Source organism: Phoca vitulina, unplaced genomic scaffold (genome assembly GCF_004348235.1).
Source record: "Phoca vitulina isolate PV1807 unplaced genomic scaffold, GSC_HSeal_1.0 scaffold89, whole genome shotgun sequence".
Lineage (NCBI taxonomy): Eukaryota > Metazoa > Chordata > Mammalia > Carnivora > Phocidae > Phoca > Phoca vitulina.
This window is the reverse complement of record NW_022589792.1, coordinates 2,424,525-2,443,709: the sequence shown is the minus strand read 5'-3', so window position 1 is coordinate 2,443,709 and position 19,185 is coordinate 2,424,525. Positions and strand designations below refer to the sequence as shown.

General features: G+C 50.8%; 1 protein-coding gene across 3 annotated transcripts in view; it reads right to left on the bottom strand.

Moving 5' to 3' along the window:
* Nucleotides 1-19,185, bottom strand: part of MAST1 (microtubule associated serine/threonine kinase 1) — a 29,800-nt gene that overhangs the window by 6,640 nt on the left and 3,975 nt on the right. The window contains exons 2-15 of one of the 3 annotated variants that reach the window (XM_032396024.1): nt 18,557-18,585; nt 16,545-16,633; nt 15,966-16,041; nt 13,918-13,996; nt 11,892-12,052; nt 11,617-11,692; nt 11,235-11,444; nt 7,155-7,256; nt 6,940-7,072; nt 6,793-6,860; nt 3,685-3,770; nt 3,387-3,595; nt 374-512; nt 117-249 (exon numbers count right to left, since the gene is read on the bottom strand). In XM_032396024.1, coding sequence (XP_032251915.1) covers nt 117-249; nt 374-512; nt 3,387-3,595; nt 3,685-3,770; nt 6,793-6,860; nt 6,940-7,072; nt 7,155-7,256; nt 11,235-11,444; nt 11,617-11,692; nt 11,892-12,052; nt 13,918-13,996; nt 15,966-16,041; nt 16,545-16,633; nt 18,557-18,585 — 1,590 coding nt within the window. Of the gene's footprint in view, nt 1-116; nt 250-373; nt 513-3,386; nt 3,596-3,684; nt 3,771-6,792; nt 6,861-6,939; nt 7,073-7,154; nt 7,257-11,234; nt 11,445-11,616; nt 11,693-11,891; nt 12,053-13,917; nt 13,997-15,965; nt 16,042-16,544; nt 16,634-18,215; nt 18,368-18,556; nt 18,589-19,185 lie in introns of those variants that run through there. The other 2 variants (XM_032396023.1, XM_032396021.1) reach the window with 2 other exon arrangements.

Sequence of the window (19,185 nt, the reverse complement as noted above, 5' to 3'; positions counted from 1 at the left end):
GCACCCGGGGCCGCAGGAGGGGCCTCGAGGGAGAGCCGAGTCCCCCACCAGGCCCTGGGCCCCACAGTTCTGTCGGGTCACTCCACCCACGGTGACCCCCACGACCGCACACACACCTGTTTGTCCAGGAATTCCCGGGCGTCCTTCTCGATGTGGCCTTCATACAGGTTGGTGGTGAGGCTCATAAGCCCCATCTTGGAGAGGCCAAAATCCGTGAGCTTGATGTGCCCCATAGAGGTGATGAGTAGGCTGCAATGAGTGTGTGTGTTGGGGGGCGGGGGTCTCAGAAGTGAGGCCCGCGGCCACTTCATTCCTGGTCCTTTTAGGCCAGGGCTGCCCCAGGGGCAGGAATGAAGTGATAGGAGAGGCTCACTTGTCAGGCTTGAGGTCCCGGTGCACAATGCCATAGTTGTGCAGGTACTCCAGGGCCAGGACTGTCTCTGCGAAGTACATGCGGGCCATCTCCACGGGCAGCGCCCCGATGTTCTTCAGCAGGGTGGCGCAGTCCCCCCCTGTGGGGGAAGGAGTTGGCCCACGTGAAGAGGGAGGCACCCTCGGCCCAGAGCTGAGCACTCACCAGCCACCAAGTCCTCACCTCACACGGCTCCCATTTTACAGCCAAGGACAACTGAGGCTTGGAGAGGGGCCTCCCCTCCCCAGGTCCCATGGGGAGTGCCCTCTACCAGGCTTCTCTCCTCTTAGCCATCCTCCCAAGTGAGTCTAATCAGCCAATGTCACACAGGAGGGGATTGAGACTCAGAGAGGTTGGGTCATGCAGGGAGTCGATGGTGGAGGTGAGATCTGGTCAGGATTAAAGCCTGGGAGCATGGCCCTTGATCTCCTGGAGTCTGAATCTTGAGGGTCTCGGGCCTTAAAATGTAGATTCCTGGCCCCTAGCAGGTTTGCTGTAGATGGCATTCGTATTTTGGTCTCCTAAGATCCACTCCTAACCTCTCTTTCAAGGGCCAGATTTTCTTCCAGGTGCAGCGGCTGGGTCAGCATGTAACCCAGTCGCTTCAGTGAATCAGCCTTCAGACTTCCCCTTCTATTTTCACAAAGATTGCTGAACTCATAAATGATGTAAACTGTGATCAGCTGGATGACAACTCTGCTATGTCAGGGCCTGTCTAGAGGGAAGTCCACACATGCAAGAGCAGAGTCAAGAGATGAAGAGATTCCTAGTGACATAGTTTGAGCACCTAGATACAACCATTCCTGAAGGTGACATGATTTTTTTAATCACAACTTCTTTTTCTTTCTTTCTTTCTTTCAGCTCGAGCCAGATTTAGCTCAGCATCAGAAACTGACAAATCAGACTGACTCCCTGAGGATGGGGCTCAGGAATCTGCATTTGGCCACAACCTTAGGTAATCCTGACACACACTTATGATGAGAACCAAGCTGGATTGACTTCCAAATGAGACTTTGGGGCTGGGCCACACTCAGGAGGCACATGACCTTAAACGTGTGCTGTCACCTCCATCTTGATCTCCTTGCTTCTGCCCTCACTGCAGCAGCTAAATGGACATTCTCAAAATATAAATCAGATCCTATCAGCTCTGCTTAAAACCTTCCTTATAGCTGATGTCTGTTGCACTGGAGTGAAATCCAATGCCATTCGGGGCTCTGCTAAGCTCTGCATGCTCAGCCCCATCACCTCTCCATCCTCATCTCCCCCCACTCTCCCCCTGGCTTGCTCGCCTGGCTCCAGCTTTATTGGCCTCCTCACTGCTCCTCCAAATCCAGACACCTTCTCACTTAAGGGAGTTTGTGCTTGGGATTCCTCTCCATTACGGTCCTTGATGCCATCCTCATATATGAAATCACCTGCTCTCCTTTGGCTTGTTTATTGTCTGGCTACACAGACCAGCATGTAACCTCCACAAGGCAGAGGTATGTCCATCTGGGTCCCAACTGTGCCGTCAGCGGCATGTGGCATGAGGAAAACCATGAGGGGACATCTGTTGAGTGAATGGGTGGTGGACTAAAGGCTTGGGGGCAGCATAGTGTGGTTCCATGAGACCATGTGTGTCCTAATAACCACAGTATGTGTGTTTGGGGCAATGGATGAATTAATATTTGCGTGAATATAAGCATTGATGGGTGGATAAACAGATGAAAAAAATATACATTGGTGGCTGGATGGACAGATATTAAGTAGATGGATGTATAAACTGATGGACAAATTGTGGACGAATGGAAGGAGATAGCCAGATAGGATGAGAGGCTGCTAGAATAGAGTTGTGGATGGAGGAATAAAAATATGATAGTAAATAGATGGGTGGATGATGGATTAATAAATAGATACATAGGTATTGATGGATGGATGAGTGGTGAGTAGGTGGGTGAATAAATGAATGGGTGACTGAATGGCTAGATATATAAAAAGATGGATAGATGAAAATAGATGTGCAAGGCAAAGAGCGAACTCTACTATAGGGACTTCAGTTAATAATCATGTATCCATATTGGTTCAATTATAACAAATGTGTCACACAAACACAACATGTGAAGAGTAGAGGCAACTGTGAGGAAAGGGGGTATGTGGGAACTCAATGTACTTTGCAGTCAATTTTTCAGTAAATCTAAAATACTTTTAAAAATAAAGTCTATTAATTTTTAAAAATAGATGTATAATGGATAACAGATAATATGAATGAACAAAGGGATGATAATCAAATGATTGGATGAATGGATGGGATGGATGGATGGATGGGATGGATGGATGGGATGGATAGATGGGTGGATGGATGAATGAATGGGTGGATGGATGGATGTGTGGGTGGATGGATGGATGCGTGGGTGGATGGATGGATGGGATGGATGGGTGGATGGATGGAAGGATGGACAGGATGGATGGGTGGATGGATTATGGATGGATAGGATGGATGGATGAATGGGATGGATTGATGGATGGGATGGATTGATGGATGGATGGATAGATGGATAGATGGGTGGATGGATGGGATGGATGGATGGATGGATGGGCAGGATGGATGGATGGATGGGCAGGATGGATGGATGGATGGACAGGATGGAGAGATGGGTRGATGGATGAATGGATGGATGGGGTGGGTGGAAGGATGAATGGATGAAGAAATGGTACATGGATGGATGGATGGAAAAACTGATGGATTAGCAAATGAATATATGGAGGATGGATGGGTAATTGGATGGATGTTCTATGTTGAATGAAATGAAAACAGATAAACCAATAGATGGCTAGGTTATAAACAGATGAGATGGATAATCAATGACTGAATAAATAGGTAGATAAACGTACAGGTGGATAGTCAATATGGTGACTAGGGCTCAGACAGGCCGCTGAGCAACCATGACCAGCATGCATCCCCCCATCTTCCCTGCGATCCTGCAGGCAGCCACACCTTCCACGTATTCCATGACCATGCAGAGGTGGCGCCGGGTCTCAAAGGAGCAGAACATGCCAACCACAAAGGGGTTCTCGGCAAAGGTGAGTATATCACGCTCCACGAAGGCCTGCTGGATCTGGTTGCGCAAGATCAGGTTCTGTTTGTTGATCTTCTTCATTGCAAAGCGCTGTCTCGTATCGCGGTGCCGCACAAGGTAGACAGCGCTGCAGGGGGAGAGAGCGAGGACCGGCCATCACCTCCGAGACACCCGGCCTCCGCCACCCTCCCCCCGCCAGAGCCCCGGGTGGCTCACCCGTAGGCACCATTGCTTATGAGCTTGATGGTCTCGAAGTCATTCTCTCCAGGTGGTTTCTTAGCCTTGGTGGTGGTGCTGCGGCCCTGCAGGGGATAAATGGAGACGACCACCACCATCATCATAAAATTGGAACTCTTATTATTCCATTGACATATGAGGAATCTGAGGGGGTGGATGGATCCTTCACCCAAGTGCCACAGTAAGGGAGTAACAAAGTCAGGACTGAACCATACTGTCTGACTCTGAAGCCATATTCCTAACTTTTTTCCATTAGGAAAGAAGCCTACAAAATAATCACCTTAATATACAAAGAACTTCCAGAAATCAATAACAAAAAGCCTAACAATTGAAGAGAAAATATAGGCAAGATAGTTCATAGTTCATGTATCTTGCTTATATTTTCTCTTCAATTGTTCATGTATTGCCTATGAAAAGATGCTGAACCTCATATATGGTGGCAGAAGAGCAAATTAAAACTACCCCAAGATGTAATTTTTCACCTAGCAGATTGGCAAAAATTCCAAAAGGCTGACACACTCTGAGTAAAGCTGTGGAGGAACAGGTACTTTTATACCTTGCTATTTGGAGTGTGAATTGGTACAACCCCCATGGCAGGTACTTTGGCATATAAAAGAATTCCAAATGCATGTTCCCTTTGATCCAGTAATTTCATTTTTGAATTAATGCTACAGATTTGCATGTGAAAAATTACAAATGTATTATCTTGCCCATTGCAAGACTGGAAACAGCTCATATGTTCATCTATAGGAAATTGGTTAAATAAACACATGAGGAGTATCTGTGTAAAGGAATATTGTGCCACTGTTAAAAAGAATGAGGAATCTCTCAGTACATTTATTCAGAAGGCCCTCCAAAGTATTTTATTAAGTGGGTGGGAGGGGAAGCAAGGAACAATATGTACTGTATGTTTTTGTGGCAAAATGGAGCTAGCTATCTAATCATATTTGGGGGGTGCTCAGTAGCACATATACTAATAATATTTGGGGGGATATAGGTCAGTGGGGGACAAGGGTGGGTATAGGATATTTCACTGTATACCTTTTTTTGAAAATTATGTTTATTTTTCTTTAGGATGAAGAGATTCATTCCATAAACATTACACAAGAATGTGTGATATAAAAATATTAAATGTGTATGCTCCTCAGAATGTAGCCTAAAAACATCTGACACAAAAAATTGATAGACTTGCAGGAAGAAATTGCTGAAAACCAGGATTTAACACATATTTCTCAGAAACTATTAGATTAATCAGGAAAAAAAAAAAAGAATAGGGAGATGGAAGATTTGAATCACTCAACAAGTTTGATTGAATGGAATAGGTAGAATCCTACAAACAACAATTAAAGATAAATACCTTTTTAGTGTTTTAGAGTTTTGAGTGATGTCATTCCATTACCTATTCAAAAAATTAAACAAATGGCATGGGTAGTGAGATTCTGTTAAATATATATATAAAGGAAAGATGTGTTTGTATATGTGTGAGAATTCATAGATAGAGTTTGAAACAAAGGGTGTTACAAGTTCAAATGCCTTCAGGGGCCAGGCAGGATAGGTGGGGGCCATGGGTGACTGGGAGGCAGGTACCCCTTATCACAAGCCAGCCCCCACTTAGTGCCAGCTGGCTCCACAACCGTGTTATTAGAACCTCTGATTTTTCAAAAGAAGGCCCACACTCAGATTTTGAGTCAAAATCATCTCCTCTCTATATTTTGCTTCAAATTTTTAAAAAACACTGCACAGGGGCGCCTGGGTGGCTCAGTCATTAAGCGTCTGCCTTCGGCTCAGGTCATGATCCCAGGGTCCTGGGATCGAGCCCCACATCGGGCTCCCTGCTCCGCGGGAAGCCTGCTTCTCCCTCTCCCATTCCCCCTGCTTGTATTCCCTCTCTCGCTGTGTCTCTCTCTGTCAAATAAATAAATAAAATCTTTAAAAAATAAATAAATAAATAAAATAAAATAAAAAACACTGCACAGTTCAGCAAAAACACATGTGTGGCCAGTATGTGACATGGGGACATCTGTCAAAGTGTGGCTGGCTTAGAGGTGGGATTATGGCAATTTTCACTATGCTGAGCTGTTAACACAGAGAGACATCCAACCTACTCAAAACCCCATGCAGGGCTCCCCACAATTACCATATGACCAGCAATTCTGCTCCTGGGTATATACTCAAAAGAGCTGAAACAGTTGTCCAAACACTTGTACACAAATGTTCATAGCAGCACTATTCATACAACCAAAAGATAGAAACAACCCAAATATCCATCCACCGACAACGGACAAACAAATATGGTGGATCCCTATGATGGAATATTATTCAGCCATAAAAAGGAATGAAGCACTGATTTCATGTTACAATATGGATGAACCTTGAAAATGTTATGCCAGATGCAAAAGGCCACAGAGTGAAAGTGAATTTATATGAAATGTATAGGAAATATACATTTCTGTGAAATAGGAAATTTATATGAAATATCCAGAATAGGCAAATCTATAGTCAGAATGCAGATTAGTGGTTGCCAGGGGCTGGTGGGGGGAGGGGGAATGGGGAGAAACTGCTTAATGGGGACATGGTTTCCTTTTGGGGGTAATGAAAATGTTCCAGAACTAGAGAGAGGTGATGGCCACACAACATTGTGAATGTACTAAAACCCAATGAATTGTTTATTTTAAAATGGTTAAAATGGGGGTGCCTGGGTGGCTCAGTCTGTTAAGCATCCAACTCTTGGTTTCAGCTCAGGTCATGATCTCAGGGTGGTTTGATCAAGCCCCACGTGGGGCTCCATACTCAACACCAAGCCTGCTTGTCCCTCTCCTTCTGCTTCTATCTCCACCTCTCTCTCACACTCTCGAATAAATAAAAAATCTTTTAAAAAATGTTTTAAAATGGTTAAAATGGCACATTTTATGTACCATGTGTACATGGGTGTGTATTATGTGTATTTGACCATGAAAAGAAAAAAGCCCATGGAGGAACAGCTGTTATTATTAGCCCATTTCTCAGATGGGGAAACTGAGGCTCGGAGCGGGAACCAAGAGTCCCGGCCAGAACCAGAGTGCTGACCGCTGGCCCTCCTGGCCTTACCTCAGACAGGTCGTCCTGCTCGGGTGTGTTGGAGCCACCGCTGTCCTGTTCCTCCAGGTGCACCACATCTAGGAAGGGACTGAGAGTGAGCAGAGGCAGGGGTCCGGGCGGGTCCACCCACAGCCCCCTGCGCCCACCAGCTGGCACCTGGAAAGGGGTCACGGGTGAGGCCCAGCTGGCGGATGATGTAGCGGGGGATGTCGGTCTTGACAAGGTGGCCCTCCTTGGCGTGGCCCTCCGCCGCCTCCAGCAGGTGGTAGAACTCCTCGGGGTTGAATTCCTAAGGCAGGGCAGGGACGGGCTGGCAGCGGGTCCAAGACCGCCCCCCAACCCTCCCCCCTGCCCATGCCCAGCCCCCTCACCAGACACTCCAGCAGCCTCGCGGGGCGCGAGATGATAATGAGCAGCTTCTTGACCAGCTGAGTGACGAAGGCTACTTCCATGCTCTCGGAGCGTTCATAGGCCTGGGGTGGCGGGCACAGTGGCGGTGGTCAGGGAGCGGTTCACAGGTGCTCTGCTTTAGCCAGGCCCCTCTCCCAACCCCACACACTGCTGCTGTTGTCCCATTTTATGAGTGAGAAAACTAAGGCCAAGGCCACACGGTAAAAATTATGATGATGGGGGCTCCAGGGTGGCCCAGTTGGCTGAGCATCGGACTCTTGGTTTGGGCTCAGGTCCTGATCTCATGAGTTTTGAGATCGAGCCCCATGATGGGCTCCATGCCCAGGGCAGAGTCAGCTTGAGAATTCTCTTCCTCTGCCCCTCCCCCCACTCACGTGCGCACGCTCTCTCTCTACCTCTCTCAAATAAATAAATAAATCTTTTTTTTAAGACTTTATTTATCTGGGGCGCCTGGGTGGCTCAGTCGCTAAGCGTCTGCCTTCGGCTCAAGTCATGATCCCAGGGTCCTGGGATCGAGCCCTGCATCGGGCTCCCTGCTTGGAGGGAAGCCTGCTTCTCCCTCTCCCACTCCCCCTGCTTGTGTTCCCTCTCTCGCTGTGTCTCTCTCTGTCAAATAAATAAATAAAATCTTAAAAAAAAAAAAGACTTTATTTATTTGTCAGAGGGAGAGAGAGAGCGCACAAGCAGGGGGAGCGGCATGCAGAGGGAGAAGCAGGCTCCCCACTGAGCAAATAGCCCAAAGTGGGACTTGATCCCAGGACCCCAGGACCATGACCCGAGCCAAAGGCAGACACTTAACTGACTGAGCAACCCAGGCATCCCTAAATAAATAAATCTTTTTAAAAAAATGATGGTGATGATTATAGGCCCCGCTGTCCTAAAACCTTCACTCATTCAATTCATCTTCAAAACAACCCTATATTCCAGGCCAAATTAGAATCCCTCTGCCTGGCATTCTCTCCTCTCCAGTCCCTGGGCAGCTCCCTACTTCTGCTCCTTCGGTCTCTGCTCCATTGTCACCTCCTCATGGAGCCCTCCCCTGACCCCACCACCCCACTCTAAAAATCACACCCACACCCCACCTCCTGACTGCATCCTCAATCGCTATTACCCTACTCTACTTCTCCTGTTTTCTACCCCATGAAGCCCCTTCTAAAAAGCCACATATAAATTTCTCTATCATGCCTCTCAGGGCCAAGACCAGGGTGAGGCAATGAGACATTCACCTTGATGCCAAAAATCTCAGTCTTCAAGATAACTGATATTTTAATGCAGTATTTGAAAAAATAATGCAAAAGATCTATGATAAGCAAAATAACAAAATTTAAATAAGGATAGGATCCAGTAGGGTTGTGCCAAGCCATATTGGAGCTTGAAGCAAAAGGAATAGTGTGTGGCAATCTATACATGGTTTCTCAATGATTTTTTTAAAGTTGGATTTATTTATTTGAGGGGGAGAGGGGGGAGAGGGAAGAGGGAGCGGGAGAGAGAATCTCAAGTAGACTCTGCACTGAACATGGAGCCCTATGCCGGGCTCCATCTCATGACCCTGAGATCATGACCTGAGCTGAAATCAAGAGTTTTACACTTAACCAACAGAGCCACCAAGGAGCCCCTCAGTGATTAACAGTTTTAATGAAAATATTATTGATGAGTTTGTTTTCATTAAAAGCAGGAAAGTAAAATTCTAACAAATTCTGGTTTGATTATAAATAAAATACTTGGGGCACCTGGGTGGCTCAAGTCGTTAAGCATCTACTTTCAGCTCAGGTCATGATCTCAGGGTCCTGGGATCGAGCCCCGCATGGGGCTCCCTGCTCAGCGGGGAGCCTGCTTCTCCCTCTCCCTCAGCTGCTCCCCCTACTTGTGCTCTCTCTGTCAAATAAATAAATAAAAAATCTTTAAAAATTTTTTTGAAAAATACTTAAAATAATGTTAAGTTTTAATACACCTACTCTTTAATTTTTTCAATAATTAATGTTTTTTGGGGGGTGAATCACTTGCCTCATCCTAGTCCCAGTCCTGATGCCTATTATTTATCTTCTGACTCTTCCTATTAGAATGTCAGCTTCCTGAGGGCAGGGACTTTTGTTTGTTTTATTTCTAGGTAATCCTCCAGCTTCTAGGGCAGTGGGAGGCCCAAATAGGTGCTTGATGAATATTTGTGGAGTTAATGAATGAGCAAATTCCCTTCTTATAGCAGAAGGACTGAGGCGCAGAGAGGTTAAGTAACTTGGCAAAGGCTGCACAGTAAGTGATGAGCTAGATATGAATCTAGGCCATTTGGAGTCTGTGCCCTCAAATCCTATGAACCTAGTGGCAGAATCTAGACTCAAACCAGATCTGATGCTAAAACCCATAATGATACCAATGTACTGCCCTTTAGGTCTGAGTGGGGGCCTACAGCCCAAAGCTCTGTATTTTGGTCCTTGTGCCCTTATCCAACTTCATTTCACTTGGCTTCTGTGCTCCTGGAATTTCCCAGACTCCATTCTCACGTCTGGCTCTTCACCCTGCTCAGCACACATTTCCCCCAGCATTTCTCATAACTGTCATTTCCTCATTATTCTTGCCCCAATTTCAATGTCACCTCCTCCGGGGAGGCCTCCTGGACATTACAAGGCAGCCCCTGACACTCTGTCAAGTTGCCCTATTTGCTTCATAGCCCTAAGCATCAGCTGAAATCGAGGAATTCCTTGATTTGTCTGTTTCCATGTTTCCTATCCACCTCCCACATTAGAATATCAGCCCCAAGGGGGCGCCTGGATGGTTTAGTCAGTTAAGCGTTGGACTCTTGATTTCATTTCGGTTCAGGTCATGATCTCTGCCTCATGAGATCAAACCCCTGCCAGCTCCCCGCTCAGTGGGGAGTCTGCTTGTCCCTCTTCCTCTGCTCCTCCCCTTGCTCTCTCTCTCTCTCTAAAATGGATAAATAAATACAATTAAAAAAAAGGGGGGGGGGCGCCTGGGTGGCTCAGACGGTTAAGCGTCTGCCTTCGGCTCAGGTCATGATCCCAGTGTCCTGGGATCGAGCCCCGCATCGGGCTCCCTGCTGAGCAAGGAGCCTGCTTCTCCCCCTCCCTCTGCCTGCTGCTCCACCTGCTTGTACACTCTCTCTTTCTGTCAAAAATAAATAAAAATCTTAAAAAAAAAAAAGGGGGGGCGCCTGGGTGGCTCAGTCAGTTAAGCGTCTGCCTTCGGCTCAGGTCATAATCTCAGGGTCCTGGGATCAAGCCCCGCGACGGGCTCCCTGCTCAGCGGGAAGCCTGCTTCTCCCTCTCCCACTCCCCCTGCTTGTGTTCCCTCTCTCACTGTGTCTCTCTCTGTCAAATAAATAAAATCTTTAAAAAAAAAAAAAAAAAAAAGAGGGGCGCCTGAGTGGTTCAGTTGGTTAAGTGTCAGACTCTTGATTTCAGCTCAGGTCATGATCTCAGGTCATGATCCCTGCTCAGCGGGGAGTCGGCTTGAGATTCTCTCTCTCTCTCTCTCTCCCTCCCCCTCTGCCCCTCCCCTGTGCTCTCTCTCGCTTGCACTCTCCCTCTCTTCCTCAAATAAATACACAAAATCTTAAAAAAAAAAAAAGAGTATCAGCCCCAAGAGGGCAGGAATATTTCTCTGGTTTGTTCACTGCTGGGTTCCCAGTACCCCAGCATACAGCAGTTGCTTCGTAATTTCAGTAAGTGAGACAAGAAATAAGACAAAAAAAAAAAAATACATCATGCTGGATGGTGCTAAGTGCTAAGGAGAAAACTAAAGAGACAGTGGGTGGTGAGTTTGAGCAGAGGTTTACATTTTAAATAAGGGGGTCTAGAGGCCACCTGAGAGTAAAGACCTGAAGGAGGTGAGGGAGGTTAAATTCTTGCCGCGCCCATCAGATCTAGCCGCAGACCACGGCCTTCTCTTGGGGAGCACGTCTTTCTTGTCCACCCCTGGAATCTCAGCTCCACGCCGGCGCCTGGCACGCGGTAGGCGCCCTCTGAATGGAAGTGGGGTGAAGGAAGGCATCGGGCACGAATGAGGCCAGCCTCCCGTGCACTCACGTCCTGCAGCAGCTTCTCCAGGTTCTCCTGCAATTCGTAGAAGTAGACGGTGGTGATGAGGCCGTCTCGCGACTTGGTCAAGCAGTCCCGGGCCAACTCGATGATCTGGTGGTGGATGAAGCTGAGCACGCCGTCGGCCAGCGGCAGCACGCTGTCAGGTTCGTAGGCGCGGGCGAAATCGCGCAGCTTCTCCTCCATCTGCGCGGTGGCCTGCGGGAGGGACAGAGGCGGGGCGGGGGTGCCGGCACGGGGCTGCGCCTGGAGGCAGTGGCCACCAGGAGCCTGCGCTGCGCGCGCCGGCCACCAGGGGGCGCGCGGAGCTAAGGCGAGCGAGGGCTCCCGCCGCCCGGCCTCCCAGCGGCCGCCCCCCGCCCCGCCTCACCTTCGGGAACCTCTCCTTGTAGACATGGTTCATCATCACGATCTCGTTGTCGTAGGAAGAGGGGGAGCGCCCGGGGCTGCGGGGAGAGGAGCCCATCCTGTCCAGCCCCCTGCCTCCGAAAACAGCCAGGCACCAGATTCCTCCCCACCCCCCCCCAACCCCGGTAAAACTTCACCCATCGTGTTGCAACTCGTTTAATCACGCGGACAGGGGTCTCGCAGTACACAGACCCCCAGATCATCAGCTTGGGTGGGTGTGGGGGGGTGTCTGCCCACCTGAGGCTCCGCGAGCGAGGCCGCACGGCAGGAGAGCGGCGGCCACCATCCTCGTCAGTGATGCTCTCGGTGCTGCCAAAGTGTTTGGAGAGGAAGTGGAGCTCATCCACGGTGGGCTGGTAAGGCAGCTGGTGCAGACGCTCCTGGGAGGAGCAGGAAGACTGCGGGGAGGAGCGGGGCCGGGGTCAGAGCCACCGCGGTCCCCCCACATCTCACGACCCTGGGCTGGGACTCCTGGGGCTGATGGGCCACTGGGCAGGGTCGGGATCAGGACCTGGTTTATGATCCTTGGATCCCAGGGTCCAGGTTGGGACTCCTGGAGACAGACAGGGGGACAGGGACAGACACGGATGAGAACTGTGACACTCACACAGATGTGGCCAGTGGGAGCCTGTTTAAAACCTGAGTCAAGTCACATCCCTCCTCTGTTCAGAACCCTCCATGGCTCCCACCTTACTCAGGGTGGACCCTGAAGTCCTTCCCAAGACCCACAACATCCTGCAAGATTGGGTCCTATCTCTCTGCCGTCACCTCCTCCCACTCTCCCCATCATTTACTCTGCTCCAGCTGCACAGTCCTCCTTGATGGTCTTTGAACAAGCCACACACACCCTGCCTCGGGGCCTTTGCACTGACTGTTCCCTCTGCCTGGAGCATATCTACTACTGATCATTCCTCCTTCACACCTTTGCTTAAATGTCACCTCTCTGGGTGACATTCATCCCTCTGAATACACATCCATCATTCCCTATCCCTGCCCTATCTTGTTTCTTCTTGCCATATTTATCTCCTGCCTTACTATATCTTTACTACTAATTTTTATTGCTGTCTGCTCGTTGATGGGAAGATCTTGGTTCTGCTTGGTCCCTAGTCAGGACCTAACATGCACAAACACAGACCCACAGATATCAGTGGAGAAAACAAGGATATCCACTGGATTCTGCAGGCAGAAGGATCCTTTGAAACATTACATCACTCACTCCCCATCCCATCAGAGTCTATTAAAATAATTTTTTCAATGCACATAACCTATGATCTACAGAACCACAATTTCAAATATTTCAGGCTGAAATTTTAGTATAATTTAATATAAAGCAAAAAAGACTTTGTATGGCTTCCCACCACATTTAGAATAAGATCTACTTCCCTGCCCTGGCTGAGAAGCCCCAGTATGACCAAGGGTGCTGCCTGCCTCATCCCCGTTCCTCCACTTCCAGCCCAAAGCTCCAGCCACTCAAAGCTATCTTCAGCTTTCCAAAGGCAACAAGTTGTCTGTTGCCCCTGGGAGTTTACACATGCTGTTCCCTTGTCCCCTTCCTGAAACACCCTTCCTTTCCTTCTTCCACCTGCCAAACTCCTGCTGCTCCTTTGTCTTGGCTTCAATTCCACGTCTTCCAGGAAGCCTTCCTTGACCCTCCCCCCAGCTGAATCAGGTCCCCCCTATATTGCTATCACCGCGCCTGGTGCTACTCCCATAACAGCTCCCACCACCCCGTGTTGCAAATGTCTTCTTACTGCTCTGTCTCCCCTCATGAGGGCTTCATCAGTCCTTGGATCCCGGCCCAGCTTATAGAGCCCACCCACCATGTGACAGTCACATAAACGTCTACTGAACATCATACCAATGGATGGATGAGTGAACCAGAGACATAGGTAGAAAAGGGAGCAGATGGAGAGAGAGAGACTTTGGATATTGCAGTGGTGGAGCAAATGTGTTCTGGGTGAAGGGTGTGCTGACCTTGGCCAGCTGAGCCCCTTGGGCAAGTGGCTCAACACATGAGCCTTAATATCTTTATCTGTAAAATAAGTCGGTGATGAGTAGGACCCCCAAGAAGATACGTTGAGGGTGGAGAACAGGGCTTTCGAGGGGACCTGTAACTTGCCAATAGATGGACGGGTGACATCTTGGAAAACAAGAAAAACCCCAAACTCTCCTTAAGGTCAGCCTGACCACTGGCCTGGCTGTGGGCCTTCAGGTTGCAGGGCTTCCCTGAAGCTCCCACCCACTTGCCCACCTGCCAACTCACCGAGACGGTGGAGCTGGGTGTGTTGGTGCCATAGCCAGACGAAGGAAGCGAAGCCAGAGACCAACGGCGTCCGTCCGCCCTGGAACCCAGCCAAGATGTTCAGAGGCTGCAAGGCCCCACTTGTCCCCCCACTCCTCAGGGTGTGATAGAAGCCATTGGCCACCACCAGGGTAAGGGATGCGGGGATATATCTGTGCTCTGCCTGAGATTCCAAAAGGCCCTCAGAGCCAAGGGGGTAAAAAGGAAGTCTTGCAGCCAGGCACCAGGGACCTGGAGCAAAGATCAGTCTCCTCTGCTCCTTACGATGATCCTCCTTTCCTGTCATCCTCACATCAAACAAGCCTCCAAAGCGAACCCCGAGGAGGACCAGAAAAAGCCCACTCAGGGAAATCAATCCAAAGGAGTCCCAATAGTTGCCCCCAATGAGAAAGCGCTCAGAGTGAGACCACTTGAGTCTTTTCAGAGAAGAAAGGCCCCTCCCTCAAACATACACACACACACACACACAGACGTGATCACTCTCATGTCCACACCCACTAGTGTTGTTGCGACTAGTGTGGTCAAATTCACACACTGACAGTCACACACATTCACACATGACTCCTCAACACACTCACACACACTCACTGTCCCCTACGCGGATCCAAATATCACACTTTCCTACACTAACACCCACACACATGCAAAACCAGATATGCGCTCACATATAAACACATACACGTAGAGACCCAGTATTCACCCTCTGACACAAAGACACACACTCCCCCACACACTTTCTACCCTTCCACATTCACACAGACACATTTCAGAACCCTCACGCACTCAGTCACACATTCGAACTCCCACACAGCCACACATTCATTCACACTCCCACCAGATTGCACACTCACACGGAGACATTCCTGGAAGGGCATGCTCCCTCACATATTCACACACATTTACAAATGTACACGTACACACTCACACATGTTCACATTCGCACACTGATGCACACCCCTACGGACACATGTGTAGGCACGGGCTGCCTCACATTTTCATAGTCTCACAGACTCATACTCGCACATCCACATCAGCACACAGATCGCACATCACAGGGACACACACTCCCGTGCACGAGACTCGTCCCTCATTCCTCCCTCCAGGCAGTGCCCTCCCAGCCCAGGCAACTGCACCAAGCCCAATCTTAGAGCCATTTTCTGGCTCCCTGTTGCCCTCAGCTGAATTCCACAGCCAAGGGGGTCTTCCCCACCCACCCCAGGGAGCCATCCTCTGTCCCCACAGTCCCGTGTGAGTCCCACACGACAGCCTTCACCAGCCTTTGCGGTGATCCAGGTTTTCTGGTATGCCACCCCAACTTAACTCCGAAGATAGAGACGGAGTGTCATTCACCTGTTATGCTCAATTCCCAGATCACAGCACGTGTTCAGACAACGTTTTTAGAATGAATAAAGTTTAAAGAAAAAGAGACCCGCCCAAACATCCTGGTGACTCCCAGAAGTTTCTCCAAAACACATTGGAGGAATCTTTTTGCCTCCCCCAATTTCGCCAAAAGCCCGAGGAAATTCATTAGCGACACTCCAGAAACCCCCAAAGACCCCAGTAGGGACACCTGAAATTCCTCCTCTTGGGCCCCTCGAGAAATAGCCCCAGGTGCCCTTCCTCTTGTTGGAGATCAAGAGTCCCTCGGTGGGCATCATGAAGTCTGCGCTTGCGCACCTCATCTCCGCTCCCTGTCCTGTTGCTATGGAAACGCCCGGCCAGGAACTAGAGGCTAGGGAGACTGAGACCCTGGGCTCAGGGCGCAGGCGCTTTCGCTCCAAGGCAGAGGAAGTCCCACTCCTCCTCTGATTCCTGAGAGGAGGTTGGCCCCGCCTTCTCATAGACCCCGCCCCTAAGGCCAGGCGCTTATTCCCGCTGGGACGTTGGGGCACTCTGCGCGTCCCTCGGGCCCTGGCTCAGGTGCAATTAGGAGGGGAACAGATGGTGGCCCAGACGGTGGGTCGGGAGGGTCCGGCCAGGGTTCTAGGGCCCTGGAGAGAGGGACTCACCTTCGGGAGGAGGCAAACGAGAAGTGGGCGGGGGTGTTGGGGGAGAAGTTGCGGGGGCTGTCCAGGGGACTGCTACCTGTGGCGGAAAGAGGGTGATTTTAAGGCTTGGTGTGGGAAGCAATCCCACCAGGCCTTCCAATCCTCAAAGAGGGTTGCAAACACCAGCTCCTCCCCACTTTAGTCTACCCACACCCACGTATGAGTGGACCACGCCCCCTTAGCTGTGGCCCCGCTTCCCTAAGTTACCGAGTCAGCCCAGCCCCCCTCCAGGCCGGTTCTGTCTTCATCAGGGATGGCCCCGCTCCTCAGGTATGGTTCCTCCCTTCAGCCCCGTCCTCTTTTCAATCTAGCTCCGTCTGAGCCTCTGCCCACCAATGCCTGTCCCTCAGCCGACTGACCAAGGCCACACAAGGATGGTCCCGCCCTTTGCCCAATCCGGCTCTTCCTCTGTCCAGGCTCGGCCCAGTCCTGCGGCATGAACACACCCTTCGCCTGTGGCCCCTCCCTTAGGCTGTGGCCACGCCCCTAACAGGTGGCCACACCTCTTCTAGTCTGGTCCATACCCACCACCTGTCTCACCCAGGTGTCCAGGCAGTGGGGAGTGGGGTCGCGGCAGCGTGGGCGAAGTGCTGGTCAAGATGAGGCTTTTCCGGTTACTGGTGCGGCAGCTGCGCGGAAGGCGAGGCAAGGGGACCGGGCCAGGCCACAGCCCAGTGAGTTTGTGAACCCAACCGTCCACCTTCCCATCTCAGATCCCCACCTGTCCCCTATCTGTGGGTGCTTGGAGGTGCCCCCAGGGGATTGCTCAGTGGAGGAGGTGACAGAGGTCTCAGCATGTGTGACCATGTGAGCACAGCGTCAGTCATGGAATAATAGACATGCTGTCCATGTGACACCATGGGAGATACTGAGTGCACGTGTGTCTTTGGGGCTGTGCATGACATTCTCTGTATGTATGCACATGTAGGCACCCAGGGTGTGAGCTCAGCACTGGGTTGGGTTTATCTTATGTGATACAACCTGTACCTTTGTGTGTCTGTGTGGCACAGTGTGTAATGCCACTTGTCCACGGCTGTGTGCCATTGTGTGCTGTACCACATGCGTGTATGATTTCTGCTGCATGTGTCTATGTCTTTGTGCGGCGTTCTAAGTCTATGTGATATCCTGCCCTTGCGTATGTGACATTCACCTCATGTATCCACGTGTAGCATCTATCGTGTCTGAGTTTCACACCCTGTGACACTGGGCGTGTTTGAACCTGCCACCATGTGTGACATTCCCTAGATGAGCCTTCCATGTGTGATTCTGTGTCTCTCTATCTCTGCAAGATTCCCTGTGTCATTTATTCTGCATCCATGTAACACTGCATGTGACATGCTTAGGTGATATGATGTGCTGTGACACTGTTGGGTGCATGGATGTCATTGCCATACATGTGTCTGTGTGCATCTTAGGTGCCAGAATCGTGTGTGCGTGTGTGTGTGTGTGTGTTACCATGCATGTGACATCTTACTGGGTGTACCCAACACTGTACCTGTGAGCTTACTCGTCTGTGTGTGATGCTGGGGGGTCCCTGTGTGTCTGGGCATGACTCGGACCTATGGCCACTGCATGCGTGATGGCTCCAGGGTGTATCTGGGCCACTGGGGCTGTAGTGTGTGTATGTGTGTGACATCATGTCCTACGTGACGCTGTGTGTCACTATTTTCCGTATGAGGCTGTGTTCTTGGTGGGGGGTAGTTTGGGCTATGATAAAGCCCCCCCTTTCCCTCTGCCCCTCAGGATCCCAGCTTCTGAAGAGGGAGCCCCCAGCCCCTCCATTCCCCTCACTCCCCGCCACAGTGACTGAGCATATTAGCGAGGCCGGGAACACGCGGCATGGGGGTGGGGGGGAGGCCAGGCTGCGGCTATTGTTCCGAGGGTGCCAAGTCTCCCACCCTCCCCTTCTTCCCCTACCCCCACTGGGTTGCCGGAGTCCGCAGCGCCAGCAGACAAAGGCGCCGCAACCCCCCACCCGGCGCAGCCTCCTCCCCCCCCCGCCCCGTGGCGGTCCTCTCCGGCATACAGTCCCCCCAGTCTCGGCCCACACAGTCCCCAATTCAGCCCCATCCCCCCTCAGGAAGGGGCCGCACGGGCACCTCTGGCGCAGCTGGACCGGGTGCAGCATCCCGGGCCCCGCCCTGCGGCAGCGGCCAGAGGGGCGGCTTTGGTGGGGAGGGCCGGGTCAGGGTCTGAGGGATGGGGTTCTACCTCTTGGTGCGGCGGAACATACTGCCGCCAGGGAAGGAGGGCATCGAGAAATTGGAAAGCGCGGTCCAGAGAGAGTCAGACATGACCCGGCGGCGGCGACATGGTGGCAGGTGCGGCAGTGGCGGCGGCAGCGCGGGGAGCGAGCGCGCGGGGCGGAGGCTGAAGCCGCAGCGGGCAGGGGAGGGCGGGGGAAGGGAGGGCCGTGCCACTGCCGCCCGCCGGGAGGGGGCGCTGCTGTGCCCCAGCGCGCCAGGCCCCGCCCGCGCGCGCCCCTGGCGCCCCCACCCGGGCTCGAGAAGGGACCGCCAGCCCCGCGCATCTTTCCTTTCCCCAAGGCTCACCTGCTGCTTTTCCGGGGCAGAGGCAAATCCTTCTGGAAGGCAAAGGGGCAAAAGGATAGAGGTCAGCGTGGACCAGCAGCTGCTGTCTGCAAGCCCTGTCACCCCCTGGAGAAGCAAATGTTGGGTGGGACGAGTCCCTCATCAGCAGCCTCACCTGCACCCTTCGTTATGCCTGGAGGGCAGGGCTCTTTGAGGGAGAAGGTGCCAGAGTGATTTCTCTCCCGACCGCAGAGACCAACACAGAGCCCCATATTGGCCTCCTGAGTTGACATGTCAATGTGCGTTTGTGCAAATGAAACAAGAGCCTATTTGAAAAATACTTCTTGAGCACCTCTTATATGCCAGGCCCTGTCCTAGGCACTGGGGACACAGCAACGAATGAGAGAAAAATTCCTGCCCTTTTGGGACTAGCATTTAGAGAAGGGAAGCAGACAATAAACAAGATTAATATAGAAGTGAACATGATAAGTTTAAGCATTCCTAAGTGTCATGAATAAAATTAGGGTGATGTGAGGGAAAATGGTGAGGAAAAGGACATGATGGTCAGAGGGCTGCTCTGGGGAAGTAACTTTTTTTTTTATTTTTATTTTTATTTTTTTAAGATTTTATTTATTTGACAGAGAGAGACA